Here is a 13532-nt window from a genome sequence, read left to right as displayed (position 1 = left end):
GAGTGTCATGCTGGTCAGAGGCATTTTTATGAAGCGAGGTGGCAGCTAAAGAACCATGGGTAACTCGCGGGTCAGTTAGCTTCTCCAGTGTAACTGCTTCGCCGTCACTAATGGGTGGCCCCTAGTGCTGCAGTGTAATCCGGTTTGTTCAAACGCTTGCTGTGTTTCGCACCTCTGCTGCTCTTCACTCTGGTCTGATCCTGGGATGGCCACTACCTCATCATGTCCATGGAACAGCCGCATCACATGACCGCCCAGTAGGTAGCCTATTGGAGGAGGAAGGACAGAAGATTTAGAAAAACCAGGGCTGTTCAACTATATTGTTCATGGGGGCACATTTTCAGAATGCAAAGAGACCGGGGGTAGGATATTTTTCCTGACACACTCGACTCCCACTTTCTGGATGAATTAACACCTTTTTGTTATTTTGCCAATTCATGTTTAATCGATTCCAAACAATACGAGAGTAAAGTTATATGGAACCAAAAAATATTGTAATTTAAAACAATTTGTACAATTGTACACCATGTAAACGTTTGGATTCAACAGCCAAATGCACTAGTCTTGATTAGCTAGATGGAGGGTGAGTTGGCCTGCGGGTCCCCAGATGAACAGGCCTGCTTTACACATTATTTCCTTTTTGTTACTGCTTTTGCCTCCTTGTGAATGCTTGTCATCTCATCGTTGCAATCTGGAAAAACGGACAATCTTAAGTGGGTCACGTATTTAGGGCGCATTTTTGCATTTAGGTGTTTTTCCAAAGTTCTCAATAAAGATCTGATCCAATTATGGTAATTATTGGCTGTTCTGACATGGCAAAGACTAATGCTGGGAAAACATATTCCTCTAGTTTGTAAATGTAAAAAAAAGAAGAAAAAAAAAGAAGAAAAAAATGAAACAGTTATGCTAATTTAATTTTGAAGCAGAGGATACGTCTCGAATGTCTGGAGGCCTGTCCTGTCACTTTCACTATCCCATCTTGAGATTTATTTACTGACTGACATTCCTCTGAGAGCCTTCAACTTTTACTCTAAGTAAAGAAGAAAACAGGGAGGCTGGGGTTTTGTGTGTAGTCCCTACCTTCTTCAATGTTGCTACCAGAGCAGATGGGATGGACGTTCCACAGGGTTTGCATGAAGGAAGCATCCACCTGGATGTTCCCACTGGAGATGGATAAGTGCTGCAAGAAAGAGGAAAACATTTCAGACATCTGATTTGCATACATCAACAGCAGGGACATGGGTTGAACTGTCAAAAACAAAGGCTACTGTCTGCTTATCTCTTCCATAAAATGATTTATTACATTGAATGGAATACGATTATATGAAAGCTTTTGGTTTGAAAATGAATCTCTAGAGGACAACCTGAAAGCAAACAAAGGTGGCTTTGAAAGCAGAATCAACGCTGATCCAATGTGATGTTGACTTTGAGGCAGAGTTCAGTTAAAGTTTTAAACTCAGGCTTGAAAACTTAAAACTAAACTGCTGTTGAAACTTCATGGATCACAGGGAACATGTTTTGCATAGTGCTATGATGCTTAGCATATAGGGCAGGAGGGGGTAATTGTAAAAGAAGGAGTTATTGCTGAAAAGGTCAGCTCACTAGTGCAAAAGGAACATAACCATTATTGATGACGGTGGGATGTGGGGATTTGTCGAGGATGAAAACAAGAGAAGCTGCAGTCTGAAGACATCATAATACGCCAAACCAGACCTTTCCAGTGCAGATCAAATTTCACTCACACAATTGTTAACAGCATTGCAGTCATCCAGAACGAGAAATGTTATACTTTTAATGTTGTCGCGCGCTGCGGGAGAGAGATCATGGCGAGAGTGCAGTATGTGGTAACGCGATCGTGATGATCTGACATTTTCTCACATCAAGGGAAGAAGAGTTGATGCTCCTCTATGACAGTAAGACACACAGTAGCTACAACTTCACGGATCAAGTGGAGAACAGTAGACTTACAAGGTATCGCTCAGAGGACACGCTGACGAGGATGAGGTCATCACCAATCCGCACTTTCTCTCCTTCCGATCGCTGTTTGGAGGCAGGGTGGATTGTCCACCAACACGCCTCACCTACAATGATACACACACACACATTTGTGTATTTTCAATCTCTTATTTTAACAACCCCATATAGTTAACCGTTTTGAGAGCACTAACCCAAAGCATGTCATCTGTAATTACAAATAATGCGATGAGGCGAGAACCGGCAGAAATGAGAACTTGGACTCATGTGACTGCACCGTGGCAACAATCAGAATTATGTGACTGCTCATCTGCTGCAAACAATAATAATGCAAAATGTGCAGACAGAGGTGTAATCAGAACTGACAAAACGACAACATGGAATGTTTACAGCGCTCCACGGAAAATATTAAAAGAGAGAGGAAGGCTTGCAGATGGCAGAGAGAGAGATGGAGTGAAAGGCCCAGACGGAGGGACACAGGAACAAAGACGGAACAGACAAACAGGGACAGAGCCGGGGAGCATGAAAGAGGTGGATAAAAGCAAAACTGTACAGAGCTTTCCTTTTACCTGTTGAGTCCTCCTGCAGGCCGACATCAAACGACAGCTTATCTGTCTGTGACCTTGATGTCTTCAAACAGGCCAGGTACTGTGGTCAGCGGACGCATCAGAGCACACGGGACAGAGCTGTCACTCACTAGTCTGCAGAGCACCTTGCTCACATGCCGCTGTTCATGTGACATGTACTAAAATTTCTCATAATCGCATTAAAATCATGCTATTATTATTACACCCCCCCCCCCCCCCCCCACGATGGTGACATGTGATCTCTTACCATAGAACTGAAGGAGTGCCGAAGGAGGATGGCGTGTCCATAGAGAAGAGTCTTGTGTCCGCCGCTCTGCGCTGCCTACAGAGATCATTCACACACACACACACACACACACACACACACACACACACACACACACACACACACACACACACACACACACACACAATATGTATTTACATGTCAGTTCAAGTTCCTGATAGATCAGCCCCAGTGGTCTCCCTCCAACTGTTTCAATCTACACCCGACCTCTGCCACTGAATGGTGACCTCAGCGAGGACCTTCTCCCCAGCAATGATGACCTCAAACTGAGGAGGGGGGGAGGGGCGGCACATAATCTCCTGGGGAGGGTTTTGCCACCCCATCTCGCCATTGAAGACATGCAATCTGACTTGCCACAGGAGATGGTGTCTCTGGGTCCTGTATCCATGAGCAAACAGGATACGGGGGTCATCTTTCCAGCACTCCGACTACAGGAATGTGGGAAGGATGCACAACTACTGTCAGTCTCCGATGCAATGTCAACATTGGTAGGAAATGACTCCACCGCTTATGGGGTTGGGGTAAGATGCAGGATGGGAACAGATTTGTATCTCTACTGGTAGAGATGCAAAGGGGGAGAAAGACTTGTTTCTGTTGTTTTGCTTTGGCAAGCAACTCCCATGTAACTCACCTTCCTTATGAGCCTCTAGGAAGCATTAAGGTAAGAAACAGTGTCATTATTCAGTGAGAACTATTGTTCTCCTGAGCCTTTCTGCCTGTCCCTGCCTTATTTAAGTCTTTGGTATCAATTATCACAGTCCCGAGTGCACACATGATTGTCAAAAAGTACATTTGAGAGGGATTAAGGGGTACATGGAATCCCATGCTGTGGCATTTTAAAAGGTAATGCCATTGGTATAAGATCCAGAAATAATTTGAACCCAAACATCCACATTTATGTCACATTAAACTGACACTACAACAACTGCAGGGCACTTATGATATGTAGTCAGTACATAAAATCTTCCAAAGCTAATTCAATCTTTTTAAAAATAAGAGTCTGAGAGAAACATGCATCATGGCAGTACATGAAAGCATCCTACCATGCATAGCCTCTCTCTCCTCCTGTTTCATTCTCTGTCTTTTCTTCCCCCCTATATGCCCCCCGATTGGCTACTGGCCTGTCATTTGATGCAGTTGTGTCGTGCAGACTGCAGCACTGGCTTCTTCTCTGCTCCTGGCTACTGCTTTATGCTGGCTGAGGTACTGAGCTTAATGCGGCGAGGCACATCCAGCAGCAATCACCACAACCAATAAACCCAAGCCTTCCGCTCACTTCCTTATCCCGCGGCGGGGGACTGCATTATACAGATAGAGAGTACACTGAGGGGAAATTTTGGCTCATATCAGTCAGAAAAAAATAATTTTCTGCATGTGGAGAACAATTCAATACATATTGAGCAACAGAAAAGAGTAGCTTTACTCTTTTCATTTGCTCAGGGTGTATTGTGTAGCGCATTGAGTCAAGAAGGAAAACGCTATTCAAAGAGGAATTCGAGAAGAAAAAGAGGTGGCAGTGATGGCAGAGGAGAAGCACCAGCATGCCAGATGTGGTCTGAGCAGCTCTGTCTCCTTGACTGACTGATCTCAGCGTTTGCCCTTTTGACCAGCGTCTCCCATATCAAACATGGCGGTCACTGGTGGACACTGAGCTAAAAGGGAGTTGGCATTTACATCAGTTGTAAGTGTGTTTGTCTTTGCAGGTCCTCTTCAGCATCTCAGCGCCTTCTGGCTAAAACAGCTTGAACCACCGATTCGCTCAAGTCAGTGTCTATTGATAAGCCCATCTGTTCAAAGACATATTGATTTCGGAGCCTCAGCCGAGACATATTCAACCTCCATTTCCCCTTTAATGGTGCTTCCTCCGGTGACATGTCAGCACAGGCAAAGAGTGATGAATAGGAAGACAATATTGAAAACAGATAAATGTGAGCGGGGACAACACAGTGAAGTAACACAATGAAAATGTCGAATCCAAGCCCTGTAAAGTCTCTGGGGTCTTTGCAACGAAGGGCCAAAAGGAGTGAAAGGTTAAGGAAATTATTTTTTAGAGGAGTAAATCATCCGAGTAGTCTTACGAGATAAGATATGAAATGCAACAATAATAAAGTCCAACTGAAATCACATTTAGTCATCCCTGTTTGCAGTAGAGAATATTTTTTATAGTCTAAATTGTACTTTGGGGATAAAAAATGCTTGTTTTCCTCTCAGCTGCTACAGCGTCATGTCTACATTGGATAAACAGCAGCTGGCAGGCTGAGCTCCGGGGAGGGAACGAGAGAAAGAGTGTTGTCAAAAACTTGACCACACCAATATCTAAATGGACCCCAACTGACATTTGAAGTTTAAATGCTCTTTAATGTGCTGCAGCTGAGCATCTAATTAGCTTGCAGGCCTACAAACTTGACGTAGAAGTGCACTTCTTTGCGAAAATGTATTTGGTGTCCTTGTGAAACGAGCTACGGTGCAGAAAAAGATGTGTGTTTATGTTTGTGAATTAGATAAGAAGCGCTGTGTCATCGCTGAAGAGAGATCTGGCTGCATCCATTATCATTCTGTTATAGGGGGAAAAACGCTCTGGCTTGTTTGTATTTCTTAAAACAATCACAATTGTCTTGGGTGGTATTAAGTCCAGGATGCAGCGAAGGTGTTGAATGCAAAATAGATATCATGGATGGAAGAAGGGGAGGAGAAGTCCATGTGGAATTTACAGCCAATGGCATACAGCTAGTCTGTCATCAGACTAAACAAGTTCATCATCTACAAAGACGGATGACGGTAACAATAAATCGACAAATTGCTGTTAAAAATAAAGGGTGCATCATTACACCAAAAAATGAAAAATACAGATTTCGTCCTTATGATTTCTGATTTTTGAACAGTGCTTTACAGAGCAGATGTGTATGCTGTAGCAGACAGGAAATGCAGTGTAATTTCAGTTAAAGTTCAACTTTAAGTGTTATGTTAAAGTTGCAGTTTGTTACATTTTCATCTATTTAATTGTCTTTTAAGTTACTATCTATCAAAGAGTAAGTTAAAACAATGGTGATTGATCATGTGACCCACTAATGAAAGTGCTTGTATTTGCTGCTTTGCCCAGAAATAGCATCTCCGTGTCTGTGGCGACATTCCCGCGCAAAATCCAAAATGAGTGAGGGTTTTTACGTCAGTCAGCAGCGGTTGGTCTGCAGGTGGAGCTCCTCACGGAAGCGTATGCTGCGTTTCATTGTAATCAGAAATCGGTAACTTCCAACTGCTGAGTCAGGCTCCCTCTAGTCTAAAGTGTTTGACCGGTGCAGCCAGATACATTTCATTACTGCTGACTCACAATAGAGGATCAACAGCCAGGGAAAGAAGAGCATTCAACTTCTAGTCCGAAGAAAAAGTACAAAAAACTAATGGAAGTGAAGAAGGAAAGTCATCAAGAAGCAAAGTGATTGCGAACGAGGGAAAATGACAGACCTCCTTTCAGTGTGGAGCATTTGAAGGCATCACACAGATGAGAGACAGTCTGCAGTTCCATTTACCACCAAAGAGGCCGCTAGAAGCAACGTATCTCAAATGTTACAGACTGCCACTTTAAGGGGCTTGAAAGGGTGGCTGATGCGTGAGGAATGAGGTTGGACTCACAGTTAAAGATGTCCATTTGAGCTTTAATGTAGTGTTTAATATTTTGAGCACTCTCTTTTCTCTGCTGTGGCTGATAATACTAATTCCCTGCCAGCTAGCTCTTAAACTCCCCACAGCGGCGGCGGAACCAATGGTCTTGACTTCTGTCATTCTGCTATGCAGACGGTCCACTGTGGCCACAAAGCTCTAGTCCGGAAAAATCCATTTATTTCAGAAGTGGAGTCAATGAATATGAGCCTTATGGACATTCTCACCATCATTAGCCATGTGGCATTAAAGTCTGAAGTGGCTAAAGCTGACTCAGTGTCAGCAGGGAGATTGTTGACTTAATCTCTCATGTCTTGTTGCAGAAATCTTGATCTCAGCTGTTTGCATCATTTTATTATAGCATCTCTCACAACACACGTCCAAGAGTGAGTGAGTAAAACAGGGGACGGTGGCAAGTTTAAGCTCATCCTATGCGGTGGGGTTTGACTAAAACAAATGATTTTGAAAAATGAACAACCCTCTGAATGCCCCTGAGGGCATGACTAATGTTAATCTGACGCTAATCCAGCACGGTTGCCGCTCTAGTTCCCCAGCGGTGGAGAGTGCGTCGTCTGAGAGCAGATGTTTGCGGGGAACAAATTGGGAAATCTATACAAACCTCTATTTGTCTCTGTCAGCTCGGCAGGAGCTCCGGCACAATCCTCTCACCCGGCGTTACACCAGGAATCCATACGGCCATCACTTATTTCAAAGAGTGAGCTCCCGCGTTAGCATAAAGCATGATTTCTAATGATTTCTGATGCGTAAAGACAAATGTTCGGTGGTGACTCGTTAGAGTAGACGGCTGTGTAGTGCGACTAATCTACTGTGTCATGCATGGGGGGGGGGAGGAGAGGGGAATGGTATGAGTGGGGAACATACCCATCGGTCCGGGCCACGTGTCTATCATGTGGAAGATGGGGATTATACACAGAAAATAGAAGATATAGACGGGAGAATTACACATCTGTCACAGCAATGGGAAAGAGAAGCAAACAACAACAACAACAACAACAGGTGCAGAGATTACAGTGATGAGGGTTGATTACAAATTTAGCCGCGTAGTATTCATTTAAAAAAAAAGTCCAATCTATTGTCAGCTGCAATATTAACTTGTAAAAGGCTTAGTTTACAAAGGGAAATATAGAGGCTATGTACTAAATGATGCTGTATTTCTTCAAGCCTTGGTGTTAATCAAACGGGCTAAAAGTGCAAACGGCACTTGAGGAAAAGCTGCAGAACTGCCACGGCATCCCCTTCATCTCAGACCCTTATGAATATGAATTCATCTACACAGTAGGGGCCTAAACAAGTTAAGAGTATTCAAGTGGACGGACTACATTCATTGCAATAAACTGTTTTGTCTGAACAGGGTGGGACGAACATGACTCATGGATGACTTATGAGGAGTGGAAGCATGCTAGTGTGTGTGTTAGCATGTGTGTGTGTGTTGGGCATCACTCACCCCTTCACTGTTCTGCCCACTCTTAGCCAGCATCTCCTGGAGGGCCCGTACTGACAGAGACTGTTCCAGCACAAAGGTGCAGATGCACAGGTCTGGAGGAACATACTGCAACAACACACAAGTGGGTCTCAGGTTAGAAATTAACACCGTTTGATCAACTTTTCCGCACAGTGTTCATACTTGTGTTCTCATTGTAGTAGCTTCAAGCATCATGAAGCTGATTTTTACAGCCTATAAAAAAATAGTCTCTCAGATTCAATCAAAACGAGCTAGAGAGGACCTCAGAAGAAGAAGAAGAAGTTCCTCAGAAGACACCTGTTCCTGATGTGTCACATGTGGCAAAAAACATAAACAAAAAGACATTTACATTCAAGAAGTGTGGAATTTATTAATTTCTGGGTGATGAAGTCATTAAAATGCTTCACTATAGCTACATTTTTTGCAGTGAAAACATCAGAATTTGTTTGGAGTCATGTTTTATTCTCCCTCCTCAGAGAAATATCTGGCGACTGACTAGACCTGGTCTATAGCCATGCTATGCAAAGACTACAGGGGAAAAGGAAGGACAATTTACAGTAGGCGACAGTGTGTACAGTACAGCATGTCCTCATTTACAGTGTGAGCCCAAAAAGTTAAGAAAACACCAACATATATTGACTTAAGGAAATACCATCGCCAGCGGTCCTGCCTCCTAATACTGATTTTGATTTCATATGTAAGACATCTGTGCTGCATAAGAAAAATATCCACATAAAGCCAGAAAAAATGAAAAGTGCTGCCCGAATCCACAGGGATATTTTCATTAGATGCCCACTCATAAAAATCTGTGCTGACTGCTGCTTTTTTTTTTAACCGCACTTGAACCAGGTTAGTCTTAATCAAGTGGGTGTTATTCATTAAAAGGTACTTTAAAAGCAGATTAAGTGCTCTCAGGTCAGTCGGTACTCAAATAAGCCAGATCTCGGACAGAGCGCTATTAAACAAACGAAGGAGATGCCAAACTGGGACAGGAGGATAGGGGGCGATGCACTGACAGAATGAGGGAGGCAGGCATGAAGGCATTGTGGAGAGCGGCTGCAAGATAAATTATATCACCCTAAACACCCGTCCTGGCCTCCCTACCGAGAGGCTCAACTTCTCCCAAACTGGTTCAGGTAAATCTAACCTCATTTGCAAACTTCACACAACCCAGTTTCAGGGTGAAGCACTAACAATAGATTTACAGTCAAGACAGGACTTAAATGACCACTACCGTTCACACAGCCGTAGCATTTTGACCATTAAAGTCGAGTGAGAAAGATGCTCCAGGTGGGACTGGAAACGCTTCAGTGAAAACAAACAGAGAAGACTTGATTCATGGCGACACATGCCAGTGTTGGAATCCAACAATAGTGCTTCCAGATTGACCGAACACAGACTACGCACACGCAATCCCCAATTACCTCATTTAAACTTGATTCATTTGGACTTGATTTTCATGCTGTCTCGTTCATACTATTGTTGTCCAGACATGGAGAGGGACACGCAACACCATGAATCCACTAACAGGACATTTTGGGTAATACAGCTTTTTGCTGAGAGTTTGACGAAAAGACACTCGATACCACTCTCATATCAATCTGTTAAAGCGGCATGTACGCTACTACTGTACACTAATTGGAAGAACGTCACAGTTTACAAGGAGCATTTAGTGGATAGAATGCCCAGTATTTCCCTGTTAGTTAGTGGAGACTAAATGTTGACTAAAAATAATATGTCGGTGTATTGTTCTCTTCTGCTGTCACTGGTAATGGTAAAAAAAAGAAAGAAGAAAAACGCTGTTTTGCACCATTAAATATAAAGCTACATGAGGGGGGGTTTAGCTCAGGAGGTAGAGCGGGTTGGCTGGCAACTGCAAGATTGCCGGTTCGATCCCCGGCTCCTCCTAGCTGAGTGCCTGGTGTCCCTGAGCAAGAAACCTCACCCTAATTGCTCCTGACGAGCTGGCTGTCGCCCTGCGTGGTTGACTCCGCCGTCAGTGTGTGAATGTGTGTGTGAATGGGTGAATGTCAGTCATTACTGTAAAGCGCTTTGGATAAAAGCACTATATAAACGAGGACTATTTAGGAGACGGTGAGCTTATCTACCCTAACACTACAAGCATCTCTAAAGCTCACTAACACATCATATTTTGTACGTTATATTTCGTTGGTTATGTCTGGAGTCACCACTGTTTGTGTGGCTACCATACCTATATGGTATTATCTACTTTTGCGTGGATTACAAAAATGGGCTACTTGTTAATTACTGAGTTTAGAGATGCTTTTATGCAGATATTGTTATGCTAAGGACTGGAAAGGCTAGCTGTATCTACTCTTTATGTTAAGCTCACTGTCTCCTTAATATTCAGGTTCACATTGAACAGAAAGAGAGGGGTATCAATCTCATCAAGAAACCAAATAAGTGTATTTCCCAAAATGCCAATCTATTAACACTTTAATAAACATCACCTGCACATCCTTCCTGTACAGTCATTATGCAATACAGCCCATTTTCAGCATGTTCTCTGGGTTAAGGATGCGTCTACGCTGACTAGCTTTCCCTCCAGCAGTCTCAAGCAATTCAACCCCGCCCTCGTGTCTCTGGGTGACTAACATTTGACCTTTGCTCTCTCCAGGGTGGTGGTGGGGAGGGGGCTGCCTGGAGAGAACAAGCTCCAGAAGAACTGGTGGGATTGATGAGTATCCAGCCCTGTCAGGATGTCCTCTTACAAGGCAGAGCCATGCCCTGACGTTTGGTTTCTGAGCAATAGTGTAATGAGGGAAAGAGTGTAGGGATATATGGCATCTTTATTTGTCTCCACAGAGAGGGTCAAAAAGGGTCAGAGCTGATTGCCCTCAGGAAGTGACCTCGTACTCTCACTTTTCCCGGCTTAATTGGAGGAGCTTCTAAAACGACAGGAGCCAAAACAACAGATTTGAAAATATAAATTGTAAGGAAAGACACAGCATCGCTGCCATTATAGTATGTGGGCATCTACTCGCAGTGGTCATAATATTGAGTCGCTGACGGGTGAAAGCTGAGGGTCGTATATTACAATCAACCAGCGTCTCACAGGCTGATTGATGTTGCCATTTATATTGTGGGCCTTCTAAATCAACCTCATCCTGTGGTCCTACTTCTGTGCCCCATTATTAGACTAGTTAACCAAAGAAAGGTGGCATCATATTTAGTCGTCCAGGCCATCTTCTCCGCCGTTGATCCCAAAAGGTGGGGTGATGCCATTTTCAGAAGAAGAAGAAAAAAAAATGCAGGCAATGAAGACAAAGTGCCAGATAGTGAGAACATCCATCACGCCTGTCAGGTGTAATTACCATCCAATATGGGGTGAAAGCCTCACCTCCCTCTGCGCACAATATTCCCCCTACATACACACACACAGTCTTTGTGCGAGCTGTTGGAGGGCAGGAGAGGGTTGTTAAAAGGAGACAAGATACTAAATGCCAGGAGTACATGGGTCTTACATTCCTTCTCCTTTCAGCCTCCTTTCCCCCTGAAAAGCAGCCTCTCTCATATGTTTACACACTACACGCCAGGGGTCATGGCTTGAGGGAATCTCAGACAATACTCATAAATTATGATTAACAGTCAACGTGAAATGTGTAAAAAACCTATTAGGCCTGCTGTCAACAGGCTTTGCTGCGGGAAAAAATTGCATTCATTCATGCTAATTAAGAAGCAGCGCAACAGGGGGAGGCAGAAGATGGCAGTGTCTAGGGATTGTTACAATCCTCTCCAGCAGCCTCATCGTTCAGATATTTCCGCCTCCTATCACATAACATAATTTGTTCGGCAAAGATTGCAATAAGGTGGCAACCTGCCGATTCCGAAAGGCAAATAATTAAATTGAGCTCAACTTAAAAAACTTTGCAATTAGGCGTCAGCAACTACAGCTGCTTCTCAGCTGCAATAAAGCTGTAGGCAATTCGAGCCAACAAACAGCAGCACTGTTTATGAAACACTCAATCAAACACGTCCAGGGGCGTCATTTCTGGGTATTATCATCTGACGGCAGGCCCACGGAGACGCCGCGTCGTTCCCCGAACCCCTTGGAAGAGAAGCTCATCAAAAACACTGCAGCGTGTGGGCTTCTGTTCCAGCACGGGCGCCATGCTGAGCTGCACGTTTCAGTGCATCTCCGCTTGGCTTCACTGAATCTTTGCGGGACCTAAACAAGGATGGAACTAAAAGGATGTCAGGTTTCCATGGAGCTCTCGCCCTGCGTGAACCTATCCTTTCATGCAGTTCACTGTTCTGCAAACTGATTCATGTGACGTGTGTTGATTATATTCTGTGTGTAGGTGTGTTTTACAAACAGTATGTCTGATAAAACACTCACATTGTGGGGACTCACTTCTTTTTAGACCAAATGCACATCTCCACAAATTAATCATTTCATTTTAACTGTGAAGGATAAGGTTAGGTTTAGGTTAAAGTAAGGGTCAGGAATACACACAATCACATGCATCTCTGTGTTTCACTGAATGCTTCTCAGATCAGAGAGTCAGACGGAGCAACAGTGTAGTCACCGTACCCACCTTTGCCTCAGATGTGGGCTCCAGGTAACACAGCCGATTGCCCAGTCCTTCAGCAGCCAGGCAGAACTTGCGATTCTCCTTCTGGATGCAGGCCACGCACTGGAGCACCACTTCATCATCCTGTCAAGACAAAACGCACTTCAGTCTATGTGTCTGTGCACGTAGACGCTGCAGGTGTGTGTGTGTGTGTCACGTCCCGAGAGAATGCCACACACCTGCCCACCCTAGTTCATTGAGGGGAGACTCTTGTGCCACCAAGGCCTTACAAATATACGAGTATCAATAAACTATCACATGTTATATTCAAGTAGCATATCATACAATACATAAACTATAAAAAACTGCACCACAAAGGGTTAATTATAATTACCATATACATATATTCCCCCTCCTTCTCACAAGTTATCCTTTTATCTCTGCCTCTGCTGAGCTAATTGGGTGAATGTCCCGTTTAACTGTGATGAACAAACAAAGACCAACCAGGGTTGATCCCTTTGAGTCGACCCTTTAAGCTGTTTATTCAGTTTATGGTAAATGAGTCAATTGATTGGAGCGTTACACGTTTAAAAATAATGGTTGGAGTAAAATAATTCATTTATGCATGTAAAAGACACAAATACATTGTGTGGCTTTGATGCTGCATTAGTAATCATATGAAATTGATCAATTGACAATAAATTCATCGTCTAAAATAACGTGAAAAAGCTGAAAAATAGAACATCTTATTGAAGATTATTTGATTGTTTTTCACTATAAAATATTTGTCTTATCTGCGACGCAATATTGGTATACAATATTTTAAGTGAGTTTTAGGCATATTTTGATAATATTGTGAATCGCAATTATTTTGGCCAGGATAATCGTGACATGAATGAGTTCTCATATCGCCCCATGCCTACTACAATATCAATCTTTAAAACGACATGAATCATTTGCCCCCCTCTCCTTGCAGTCATCGATCGCCTTGCTGTGGTGAGATGTTATTC

General features: G+C 43.5%; 1 protein-coding gene across 1 annotated transcript in view; it reads right to left on the bottom strand.

The window, feature by feature from the left end:
- The window catches only part of LOC311016543 (ryanodine receptor 3), a 99042-nt gene that overhangs the window by 67507 nt on the left and 18003 nt on the right, over positions 1–13532 (bottom strand). Inside the window, exons 2-10 of the mRNA XM_084014291.1 lie at positions 12547–12666; positions 7970–8074; positions 7387–7407; positions 3479–3493; positions 2809–2883; positions 2544–2622; positions 1969–2081; positions 1081–1180; positions 173–266 (exon numbers count right to left, since the gene is read on the bottom strand). Coding sequence (XP_083870417.1) covers positions 173–266; positions 1081–1180; positions 1969–2081; positions 2544–2622; positions 2809–2883; positions 3479–3493; positions 7387–7407; positions 7970–8074; positions 12547–12666 — 722 coding nt within the window. The remainder of the gene's footprint in view (positions 1–172; positions 267–1080; positions 1181–1968; positions 2082–2543; positions 2623–2808; positions 2884–3478; positions 3494–7386; positions 7408–7969; positions 8075–12546; positions 12667–13532) is intronic.

Source organism: Eutrigla gurnardus (genome assembly GCF_963514095.1).
Source record: "Eutrigla gurnardus genome assembly, chromosome: 7".
NCBI classification, from domain to species: Eukaryota; Metazoa; Chordata; class Actinopteri; order Perciformes; family Triglidae; genus Eutrigla; species Eutrigla gurnardus.
Note: the sequence above shows the minus strand (reverse complement) of the source record. Positions and strands in the feature narration are given on the sequence as shown.